Source organism: Anolis carolinensis, chromosome 1 (genome assembly GCF_035594765.1).
Source record: "Anolis carolinensis isolate JA03-04 chromosome 1, rAnoCar3.1.pri, whole genome shotgun sequence".
Lineage (NCBI taxonomy): Eukaryota > Metazoa > Chordata > Lepidosauria > Squamata > Dactyloidae > Anolis > Anolis carolinensis.
In genome coordinates this window covers 70,785,320-70,798,300 of record NC_085841.1, presented here as the reverse complement: position 1 = coordinate 70,798,300, position 12,981 = coordinate 70,785,320, and the positions used below count along the sequence as shown (strand labels likewise).

Genomic DNA, 12,981 nt, shown 5'->3' with positions numbered 1-12,981 from the left:
ATTTAGCACCAAAATATCACGATGTATTGAAAGCATTGACTACAAAAATGTGTTGGATAATCCAGAACGTTGGATAAGCGAATGTTGGATAAGTGAGACTCTACATCAAGCTCGCCATGCCACACATTACAAATTGCACTCCAGGACCTCCTTATGTTCCCTAACTATCTTGTTTGCTATTATTTAAGAGGTGCATGAGCCGTTTTGTTGGTGTGCATAACAGTATGACACACCTCCCTTTATACAGAGAACAAAAGGAAGAGAGGGAGGGAGGAAGGGAGGAAAGACCATTGGAAAACACATTACAACATAATACAAATAAATCCAGGTAGGAAGTGTTGTTGAAGGCTTTCATGGCCGGGATCACAGGGTTGTTGTATGTCTTTCGGGCTGTGTGGCCATGTTCCAGAAGTATTCTCTCCTGACGTATTGCATGGTATTGCATAAATCAGAAAGATACAGAAATGTCTACATATCCTATCAGATTGATAGCATTCACAAGAATTTAAGCAGTCATAATCAGTCACTTCATCAAGTATCCTCTTGTGCAATTTATCATTCTTCTAATAATATTCATATACTTCCGGGGGAGTAAAAAGGGAGTTATGAGGTGACCACTGGTATGCATTAAAGCATGAAAGGACTTACCCTTGGCATATATTAAATACATGTATCAGGCTTAATTTGGTGGGATCCAAGTGGTGATTTATGTCAGTCTAAGACTTACCTACTACCCTTTTGACCCAGGTATAATGGCAACATCAGGGTTGGAAGCAAAAGCTATGAATCTCAGATGATAGAGCTCTCCAGTCAGATCCCAAGCAGAGTAGAAACAGCAGAGAAATATTCTCTCCCAGAGAGGATGGATTTAGGTGCTGTTCTATCCTTTCCTCTGCCACATACATAGCTATCTTGGCAAACAGATCCTGGTCCCACTTCCAGATGCGAATGTATAGGAAATAGTATGTAGTTTCACATGCGACACTATAATTCCTGTAGCCCTTGACAGTGTCTGCGTTATGAAAAAGACTGATAACAACCTCATAGTGGGATATCACTCACTTTCCAACTGTAGTAAAAAGTGATTGTGTTTGCAAGGCTCACAAAAGTGAAAAAAAGGTTTTCGGATTATATTTAGTGGTATCACTGTTGTGACTTTTTCATGCTATGCTGCTTTTATAGCACAAATTAGGACAAGACATATTTGAACAACAATTTTTCCTATCATAAAAAACCCACACTTTTTTTTGAGGTCTCAGCTGTTTTTTATCCACCAAATTCTAAGGGAGGAAAGGCAGGGAGAAAAGTATTACTCCACATAGACAATGTAATTTTGAATTGGAAAAATCCACTTCAGATTTTGAAGAAGAGATTATATCATCTCAAGTAAGGGATGGGATGGAAAAGATATCAATTTTTATACACTGGCTAATTTATAAGATCAAGGAAAAGTAGTTATTAATTATTGGGAGAAATTCCTATCAAAAATAATGAAAAGGAAGAAAAATAGGTTGTCTTGCAGATTTAGCTCTAAAAAGAAGTGCAAGTGGGAAGTTTTAATGTAAGATTAGTGTAAGGCGAATGTTTAAATGTAATTTTGTGCAATGCTTGTGAATGTAACCTGATCGCATCAGCAAAAAGTGTATTGACACTGAAAGGGAAATCAGTCAAGCCTCTAATGAACTGTGAAGATGTGACCCTGAGTGTGCCTGGAACACGTAGGGAGGATTCAGAGATAAGATTTCGTTAGTTCCTCTTACTTCAGTGTCTTTTGTCTTGTTTCTGTCTGTTAGGTTGGATGTCAATGCTAGTGTGTGTGCTATATATTTACTCTACTCTACTCTATATTTACTCTACTGTTTGCTTTTACTGAAGTCTCAAAGTGTCAATTCTTCTGTGCTCCAAAGCTTCAAAGCTTCTGTCACACTCTGACAGGAAGCTGACCATTTCTCTTACCATATATAGGTCTCACACTAATCACAGAGATGCAAATAGATTGTCATTGTATTAAGCTAATTAAAATCAAGTTCAAGTTGCTGTTCAATTTGTTCACATTATTTAGGCAAAGGTAAAGGTTTTCCCCTGACATTAAGTCTAGTTGTGTCTGACTCTGGGGGTTGGTGCTCATCTCCATTTCTAAGCCGAAGTGCCGGCGTTGTCCGTAGATACCTCCAAGGTCATGACTGCATGGAGCACCGTTACCCTCCTGCTGGAGCAGTACCTACTGTTCTACTCATATTTGCATTTTTTCGAACTGCTAGGTTGGCAGAAGCAGGGACTAATAGCAGGAGCTCACCCCACTCCCTGGATTCGAACCGCCAACCTTTCGGTCAGGAAGTTCAGCAGCTGCGCCACTGGGGGGATTTACCTAATGCCAATTTAGGCTCAATTACATAATAGGGATTCTGGACATTCTAACATTCATATTCCATGCTTCCTTTGATTTCTGTTTTCCTATTTCATGTTCGTATGTAATTTCTTATTTAATCTTAATGTGCAGGAATGAGCAATCTCTTATAGTATACCATCAATGTATTTCTGAGCTCATGGCTGGCAGTAAGTTCTTCAAGTCAAGGAATTAACTGCCTGAAAGTATTCTCATGTAATTCCACTGGTAAAAAGCAGAAAAGGAATGAAGATCAATCATGCAAGATGCAAACTCACTGCCTTTCAACCCTGTGTATTGCATTTTTCATTTGAATACTTGAAGCCATGCTTTCAGATTTATACATTATGTGAAAGACTCACACATAAAGCATTTCCTATGCAAGATGATTTTGCCAGTTCCTCCCAAAAGGCCACAACACCTGGTTTTCAAAGATTGTTTCTCATCAAAGTACTAATCAGGGCTACTCTGCTTAGCTTCCAAGATTAGACAGGCTCTAAATTTTATAAGAATTTATTGACTACATTCACGCAATACAACAAAAATCATTAGTTTTACAAACAGCTCACCTTAGCTTTTTATTTTAAGGTATGAAGAAGGCCACATATTTTATTCAGAATTTCTACCAGCTTTAATCTATGTAGTGTAACTTAGTAAGTATAACTCTTGAAGACTGCAACTCATTAAAATCTCACATTGGTTAAATTTCTTGACATCCTCATCACTCTCCTAATCAGAACTGACAATATGAGGGCAGCACAAAACGGAGTCAGACTGAAAATGCTATTCCCTGGAGGAAGTTATCTATCCCTCACTTGTTCGTACAAATCCCCCCTCCTGTACCATCAGCTTGACACTCACCAACATCTGTGATTTTATTTACATTTACACCTCAACACATAGAATCATAGAATAATAGAGTTGAAATAGACCTCATGGGCCATCCAGTCCAACCCCCTGCCAAGAAGCAGGAAATCGCATTCAAAGCACCCCTGACAGATGGCCATCCAGCCCCTGCTTAAAAGCCCCCAAAGAAGGAGCCTCCACCACAGTCCGGGTGAGAGAGTTCCACTGCTGAACAGCTCTCACAGTTAGGAAGTTCTTCCTGATGTTCAAGCGGAATCTCTTTTTCTGTAGTTTACAGCCATTGTTCCACGTCCTAGTCTCCAGGTCAGCAGAAATCAAGCTTGCTCCCTCCTCCCTATGACTTCCCCTCATATATTTATACGTGTCTATCATGTCTCCTCTCAGCCTTCTCTTCTGCAGGCTAAACACACCCAGCTCTCTAAGCCACTTCTCATAGGGCTTGTTCTCCAGACCCTTGATCATTTTAGTTGCCCTCCTCTGGACACTTTCCAGCTTGTCAACATTTCCCTTCAATTGCCGTGCCCAGAATTGGACACAGTATTCCAGGTGTGGTAGTAGAGAGGTAGCATGACTTCCCTGGATCTAGACACTATACTCCTATTGATGCAGGCCAAAATCCCATTGGCTTTTTTAGCTGCCGCATCACTTTGTTGGCTCATGTTGAACTTATCCACAAGGACTCCAAGGTCTTTTTCACACTTCATTGTTCAAACAAAATCAAAAGGTTATGCATTCATGTAGACAACTGGAGAAAATAGATACAAAAAGATTTTCCAGACACCACAAATGCATTGGAAAATGTCAGCATTTGTCCCTGTATGTCCCATCTTTGTCGGTCATTCAATGTTTGGGGCCATTTGATTCCTCTTCTACAGTATTCCGAAGGGTTTGGTTCCTATTCAAATGGTGAAAGATTTTCACCTACTAATACATTGGATCACCAGTTAAGTGACGACTAATGCATTTGGACATCATCTGATCAAAGTAGGAGTGCCTTCCTATTTTCAGGATGTTTTGATCCTCTTCCCTTTCTTCTTTATGTCCTCATATCTACAATTAACATTGTTGACTCTGTAAAAGCTCTCTGAAAGTCTTAGCATTAAAACAGTATATTGTTTTCAGAAAAAATCAACCCCTCACATTAGTTAATTTCAATTTGCTGTAAGACTGAGAAAGCTGGAAGGGATTGTTGACTATAATGTGTACAGGGTTTGATTTTTCCAGAATAATTTGATTTTCCCCTAGAGAACAGAGAAGCTTCTACACTTACAGTTCAAAACTGGTAAATTGCAATGGTGTTATTCCTATATGTGTTTCTTTGTTACAAGTTCACACATACATTTCACTCTATATTTGACCATGAGACAAAACAGCAGTAACGGAGCAAATTATTAAAATTAAATTAAGACTCAGTTGTTGACAAAGTGTGGAGATGAGTAAGAAAAAGGGATAGGTTATGTTTACTATTGAGCCAGACTTAATATACATTTAAGGCCAGGTAAATTATAAGATTTTTGTTCCCACATATACAGGGGTTGTACACTGTATTATTATCTGTTTAAATTGCTAAATAACAAAACTACTATCCCGGGGTAGCCATTTTGAAGGCTTTGGTTTAATCTTGCCACTTCTAAGCCATCAGCACTAATTTGAAACAGACCAGAAGTGGTCTAGGGGCTGGGAAGTGGGTAGAATTGCATGTAATTGCCACAGTTCTCTAGTACAGTAGTTCTCAAACTGTGCTCCTCCTTCCTAACTGCTGGTAAACTGGCTGGGATTTCTGGGAGCTAAAGTCTAAAACACCTGGAGGAGCACAGTTTGAGAAGCACTGCTCTAATGAATGAACACTGTATTGTAGTGGTTACACCTGCAGATTTTTTGTCATCTTCAGGGGAAAAAATATGAAGTTTGCAACACTGGCACTATGTAGTAGAGAATTGTCCCTTCACATAGATGAGCAGTGATTAGGATTATAAATACATAGACATTCCCATTTTACCATTTCAATGAAAAGTTTTCAAGGTACTACGGTACTTGATTTATTAGAATATATTGTAATACTAAATAATATTCTAAAATGTGATTTTAAAAACTATTTTAAAACATCTGCTCAAAAACAAGTGAAAAAGCAACAACCTCTTAACAAAGAACTTGTCATGGCAGTTAAAAGAATACATCCTTATTCTGTTGAAATATAAGCACAAAGGCCTTCTTTAAAAGCCATGTTTCGGCCTCATACAATTTCTTGAAAAGGACATTCGACAGCCTGGCACTAGCAGTCAGAAAGGCCCGCTTATATATCCCTACCTGCCAAACACTGTCCACACAGAATATTCTGTACTGGGCCCTGCAATGAGTAGAGCACATATGTGGTCTGATGTGTCCCCAGAATGCATTCTCCTAACAGAATCAGCCCTACGATTAGCCAAGTTCAAGTAATTGTCTAAGGAGGCAGATTTTGGTTATCACAACTGGGCAGCAAATTGTTGTGTGTGTGTGTGTGTGGGGGGGGGGGGTTGTATGCGGTGACTGTTGAGTGCAATTTGCTATTCTGTCTTGGGCCCACCCCCTGATATCACTCTGGCCACTGTATTTTGGTCCAAACAACACTATTATCAACACCAGGATTATACAATGTGTTACTAAAAGATCTCATTAAGAATATCATAAAAAGTATATATTTGTTTTTTCTTGCCTCGAACTATTTGAATAGGGTATTGTCAAACACCTAGTAGCCACAATTTATGGCAACTGGGGGTCCTTGACTGGCTGCGAGTTGAACAGGATTGAAGAAAAACGTCATGCTTGGTTGTAGTTCCTCTCTCCTCTGAACAAACGAGTAACAGGGAAAAACTATGCAGTCTGCCCAAAAGGACTGAAATCCAACGAGCTGCCAAAAGCTCTGGGTAAAAACAGAGTTAAGATGAAATGCAATTGTTGAAATACTGGACAAAACTCACCCCTAAAACCCCAAATCTGTCACAAAAGCTCCAACCACAGAGAAAGTCGATTTCAAAGTTGTGATTAAGGATTACGATGGCATTTTCCTTCCCATACTTGTGGTAATGCCCTGGGTCCGTGTAGAGGGTGCAAGTAGTGCCTGACCACCATTCCAGCAACATCACCAATTCTGGAACAAACAACAATAAATCAATGAATATACACAGTATGCATGGGTCTGTATCACCAGTTGTTAGAGCATTCTCTTTTCTTCTTCTTGAGGAATGAGGAAAATAGCTGAAATGTCCCTAACAAATCCTATGACACTAACTGAGGTGTTTGAAAATTTATTTTCAGGACTACATGTCCAATAACTCCCATTCATGTTGGAGAATCTGATAAATTATTGTAATAATAATAATGAAAACAATAATAATATACTTTATTTATATTCCGCTCTATCTCCTTGAGGGCACTCAGGGCGGATTACAGAACACATATACTGCAAACATTCAATGTCGTTATACAGTTAACAAGGACAGACAATACATAGACAGTGGTAAAGGCTTTCCCCATCTTTTCCATTTCCAGCATTTCTGGTTGTAGTCCAACAAAACAGCGTTCCTAAATTCTGGTACCAGCAATCAAACCCACACTTATAATAGGCAGGACCTTCCTGTAGGAAGGATAAATTAAGAGAAGGAACACACTGGTTGAAAAAAATGGGGGTGTGGTTTTCCATTGGGATTTCCCCTGAAAAGAAAACTTGGGCTGAAGAGCTACAGTATATTTCACTAAATATTGCAAATGAAAGCATTGCTAGGGATCTTAGTGAAGTCATAGGAAAACGTGGCAATGCAGACAGTATTTATATAAGAGAATTTTAAAAGCATGTTCCCGGTACCGAGACAACATCATCTGTCTTTATTACAATCAACAGATCATGTCCCCAATACCCTAAACAAACTCTGTAGACTCCAAGAATTTTCATGAAAGAAGTGATTATCTTCACAGGTTTGTCAAAAGAAGACTGGCATTTGTCCTAGCCAAACCTTTCCCAAACACAGTTCCTATTTTACTAGAATAAAATATTTCCTCCTGTTTTGAGTTGGAACTGGCTTCAGTTTTAGGTATCCTGTGGCTTTGTTTGATGATGAAAACAGATCCACTTCACTGTTGTCTGATACGCATTATTGGTGGTAAATTGATCCAGGTAAGTCTGCTCCAATTGGATTCCAGCATCCTCTCAAAGCAGCTGGTAAAATCAGGCCCCAAACAACAAGTTTTATCCATATCATGCCAGGACCAACACTTCAGATTTCTGTGGCAGGGTAACGTAACATGTTATATGATGCCAGATAATTACAAGATTGATCCCTAGATTTATATTTTAAATTAAGAGAAATAGCTGTGCTGGTCTGTTATAGGAAAATTGTTTCATCATTTTATTGTTGTATGTTTTCGGGCTTGGTCCCCATGTAAGCCGCTCTGAGTCCCCATTGGGGAGATGGGGCGGGGTTTAAAAATAAAGTTGTTATTATTATTATTATTATTATTATTATTATTATTATTATTATTATTATTATTATAAAACCTACAAGGAATTCTTGTGGTCCTTTAAAGCCTTCATCATTACGGTGGCACCATTTGTATCTCCTTCTCCCCCATTTTTTTTTCTCTTTCTGTATTTGTGTGTATGCATGTGTGTGATTACTGGGCATACAGTGGGCTGCAGTCCATGAAGGATTTGGTCAAGTAAATCATGTTAGCCTTTAAGGTATTTTTAAATTAAAGTTCACTGAAAAACAAATAACAACCTTGGATTTGAGTAGTAATAAACAACCTTGGATATGAGTGGTAATAACAACCTTGGATATGAGTGGTAATAAATCATGGCAGCTGTTCATTAGGATTGTATTAGGATGGTATTTAGTAGTCTCGTGCATTTGTATGAAATCGCTACCTGTTTTGTTTTGTTTCATTTGTTGGCCCCGTTTTGTTTACCGCTTTGAAAACAGGGTGCCTATCTGAACTGGCTTTTGTTCCGCTATCCAAAAGAATGAAACATTTTGGACCATTGGTGACAATGGGAGGGCTTCCCAGGCATAAATGGAGTGAACACATTCTTGCTTGCTACCTTGCCAAGGTAACCAGCTTGTATGTGTCCCGAAAATCTTGTGCAGAGGTGGATGGTCTTTGCCTCCCCCCCCCCCCCCCCGCCCATTGATGAATTACAACTGCATTATACTTTATTGGAGCCTCCGGTAGCGCAGTGTGTTAAAGCACTGAGCTGCTGAACTTGCAGACTGAAAGGTCGTAGGTTCGAATCCGGGGAGCGAAATGAGCACCCACTGTTAGCTCCAGCTTTTGCAACCTAGTTCAAAAACATGCAAATGTGAGTAGATCAATAGGTACCACTTCAGCGGGAAGGTAATGGCACTCCATGCAATCATGCCGGCCACATGACCTTGGGGATGTCTATGGACAACGTCTGCTCTTCGGCTTAGAAATGTGACGTCAGGGGAAACCTTTACTTTATACTCCATTAGAAGGGCACAGATCCCCAATCCTGATTACTGTGCTGTACTTTTCTGCTCTGAGATACTTTTCTTGACTGGTTCACAGCCCTTCCAACTGGGACTAAGAATAGAGCTTATTTTAGCCCAGTATTGGGCAACTATGGCTGGTCTATGACTGAATTTTTGGCTGTTGGACTCTCCAGAAACCACACGGACTGTCAGAAAAACAAAAACAAAGTGACTTGGAAATCTACTTCTGTTTTAAATATATTTTTAATGGTAAACATTGCTGGGATGGGGTTACAATCTATTAAAAAGTGAATCATGCTTGCTTTGAGTTTCCAAGAGAAACAATTGCTCTTCTTTTCACTTGGCCAGGAAAAGGATAGTCTGAAGATCTACAAAAATATGTGCCCCAGGAATGTACTATAGGGTAAAACTAGAGATCTGAAACTATTTTTAAAAGTGTAACCATGTCCTTTCTCCTATAGCAAGAGCATAACGGCATGAGAACTACAAACTAATGAGTGTTTGGTTGCTATATTGTATAGATTTTAATCACACTTTGACAAGAGATAATGCTAGGAAACTTCTTCAGAACTAGGATAAGGAAATGCAAACATTTTTAGTCTTTGTGGCATTTGAAGTCACTAGCATTAAACCATTATCACTATAAATGAAGGTGGGTGGAGAGGGACAGAATATGAAGTCAGTTGTTATTGCTTACCTGGAAGAAAAGGAAGGAGGGAAGGAAGGAGGGGCATGCTAGAGTCAAACCTGGGACTATAGTAGAAGTAGTAACTGAACAGACAATACAACAATTACCTGTGTACTCTCACCGCAAACAGGCGACTGTGCAAACATGGCTGCATTTTTCACTTCCAGTATTTTGACTTTCATGTCTGAAACAATCCTGAATGCATTTTTCCCTCTTATTAAGCATTAATGCCATGTAGGTCATCAAGCCAGCATGAAGCTCAAAATAGATCTCTCTCGCTCACTTGACAAACGACACTTAAATTAGGTGTTCCTATGCAGGATAACAAAATGACTGCTTAGGTGTCCTTGTGCAAGCAGAAGTAATGTACACTCCTTTTTTGGTTCAGGGAAAGAAAGGAAAAATGCTAAATACCATAATTAGTAGGAATAAAATATATCATGAGGAATTTGGGAGAGTGTTTGATGATTAATAGGCTTTTGATGATTAATAGGCTTTTCCTTAATCTTTCCTTATTATCCAACATATTCGCTTATCCAACGCTCTACTGTAGTTAGCAAAAATACTCCAAGGTTGCATCTAAGCGGCAGAATGAATGCTGTTGGACTGTAACTGTCATGGCTCAACTATGGAATCATGGGAATAGTAGTTTTACAAGTTTTTTCAGCCTCTCTGCAAAAGAGAATTAGTGCCTCACAAAATGCAATGGTTAAATTGCCTTCAGGAGCCAGTGCTTCTGTTTGTGCAGGTTGGGCATCCAAATCAGATTGCTCGACTACCTTCTACAACCCTGTAGTTCCTACCCAATTCTATTCTGGTGGACCCTCCAAACTCAAGTTTCAGCTTTTCTAAGGCAGAGACACGAGGCATCAGTAGGGCCTTGCACAGGCAAAAGTGACCTTCAGTTCAGGCAACATCACTATTAAAAGCAGCCCAATCTGATGCCCTTTTAGTCACCAAAATGCTGCAAGCCTGGTATCTTTTTAAAAGAAATTGAAAGTCAGAAAATGTGATGCCATATATACTTTGAACAATCAACGTAAGACAACAAATAGCATGTTGAGAGGCATAATACTGATCAGCACACATTTTGGTGCCCTGTTTCTTGGGATATTTGTCCAGTTGGCATCAGTTTTCCCCATCAGCTCTAGTTTTTTAGAGGTGATATGCCATCTACCAGTTGCCATCTGATCACCCATAGAAAACCAGATAACCATATCTAAGAAACGAGAGCTTATGCAGGCTAACCAATAATTTTTTTAAATCAGAACCCCAAATAACCCAAGAACTGGCCTAAAATCCAAGATACCAAGCTATTTTTTGTTGGGCTGTGTAATGTTTTCATTTGTATAGACTGAGAATGATACAGATATAGTGTGTTTTGTACTACAGTAGAGTCTCGCTTATCCAACCTTCATTTATCCAATGTTCTGCATTATCCAACACAGTTTGCCTTTTAGCAGTCAATGTTTTTGTAGTCAATTTTTCAATACATTGTGAAGTTTTGGTGCTAAATTAGTAAATACAGTAATTGGATTTTCAAAGTTATTGTGTATTGAACTGCTTTTTTGTCTATTTGTTGTAAAACATGATGTTTTGGTGCTTAATTTGTAAAATCATAACATAATTTGATGTTTAATCCAACATGTTCGCTTATCCAACCCGGCCCGTTTATGTTGGATAAGCAAGACTCTATTGTATTTGCAACTTCTGGAAATGATAACGGTAGAAAAAGTTCCCAAGGAACATGACAAGTAGTAAAAATCTCATGCCAGATCTTAATAGGAACATAAACTATTTGTAGCAGCTGCATTTGCATGCAAGAAGATAAGTGAGGCTTCCTGAGATGAAATCACAGGGAAATCTGATGGAAAGAAACAATTTTATAGAGCTATGTTAGAACAGCAGCCTAAATAGCTTACAGAAAGATATCAAAACCTGTGGATCAGAGCCAATACATTAGAAGAGCTGTTCTTGTCTCCCCTCCCCCACGCCTGAAGCCAGAAATAAAACAAAACAGCTAGACATTAAACATTAAATGTGTCTGATGTTTTCTTTTCTTTTTTTCCATAAAGTAGTGCAGTATGAAAAAGATTTCACACAGTTGAAAGCTTGCATTATAAATGCAAAGAAGATTTTCCTGTTTTTTTAAAAAAAATCTCAGCTTCCCCGCTTTGACCAATTTTGCATTCAGGCAATTTAACTTTTTTCTGGTTTCAAAAACTGTATGCTTTTTTTCAAGGCCATATTGATCATTTTGTTTTTAGCTAAAACAGACACAAATAACTTGCATATTTCAGAAGATTTTGTGTCATAGCTTCACTCAAGAAGAAATAATAAAATTGCATTAATACTTTATTACCACCTTCAAAAAGACTAGTTGAATTTTACTACTTTTCTGCTCTGCAACCCCAATGATACATAGACAGAATATATTAGTATATTGCCACTATGAAGTAGAAGTGTTCCTGGACCTTACTGCTTTCAAAAGAAACTTTGGTACCAGAGGTAGAAATAACATGGAAAGAATAGGGAGAGCTTCCTACACCACAAAAAAGAAAAGCAGTTCATGTTTTCAGCAAACATTTTCCTCAAAACTAACATTACCAGCAGTTAAGATAAGTCTTGCATAAGTAAGCAAAACATTTTGAATCTTCTAGACTCGACTGGAAAGGTTCTTCCAAAATGCATCTTGAGATGAATTTTATTTATTTATATCAACACTCTGCTTTTCTTAAGATTTCCATTTGGATGGCAAATTGTTAATACCTGTGCTTTTTCAACAACCCAGGGTAGCTGGTGAAACCACTAGTTCTCGTTTGCTGTTCATGTAAGTGATTCTAGAAACAAAGCTCACACTGCCTCTTGTACATAAAAACCAGATACAGCAGGGTCACCTAGAGCAGAGGTGTCAAACTTGTAGCCCTCCAGATATTTGGGCCTCCAACTCCCAGAAACCCTAGTCAGCTTGACCAATGGCCAGAATTCTGGGAGCTGAAGTCCAAAATACCCAGAGGGCCACAATTTTGACACCACTGACCTATAACAAGAGTATGAAATGGATTTTGATCGAAGGACACATCAGCCTTATAGTTGCCTTCAAAGAACCATTGAATCCATGGATGGATAAACTGTGGATACAGAGGGACAATTATAAATATTTTACATAGTAGCAAATGCTCTTTAGTTTTTGCCCAGTTTGGGTCCCCAGACGTTATTCAATGATAACTCCCATCGCTTTTTATTATCCGCCATGTGGACTGAGGATAATGGGAATTGCAATCCAACAGCACTTGTGGCTCTGAGGTTGGGGAAGGTTAAAGGACAATTTAAAGTCAGACTGTATCAACAAGAAACCCCATTTTTCCATTGTTTATTGCAGCCATGGCACCATAACCTATTAATGAATGAATGTCTTTCTCCATCCCTCCTTCACTCCTCTTCCATTACAATGCTGCATTAAAAAAACACTTCAAACTAGACAGTAGAGTCAGGAGCTAGGCTGGGCTCCTATAAAAAAGACTTTGTAAGAAGGATCTTCCTTGTCCTAG

General features: G+C 38.8%; 1 protein-coding gene across 11 annotated transcripts in view; it reads right to left on the bottom strand.

The window, feature by feature from the left end:
* The window catches only part of agpat4 (1-acylglycerol-3-phosphate O-acyltransferase 4), a 78,302-nt gene that overhangs the window by 36,045 nt on the left and 29,276 nt on the right, over nucleotides 1-12,981 (bottom strand). For all 11 annotated transcript variants that reach the window (XM_062976564.1, XM_062976549.1, XM_062976552.1 and 8 more), the window contains one exon: nucleotides 6,214-6,383. In XM_062976564.1, the coding sequence (XP_062832634.1) occupies nucleotides 6,214-6,383 (170 nt within the window). The remainder of the gene's footprint in view (nucleotides 1-6,213; nucleotides 6,384-12,981) is intronic.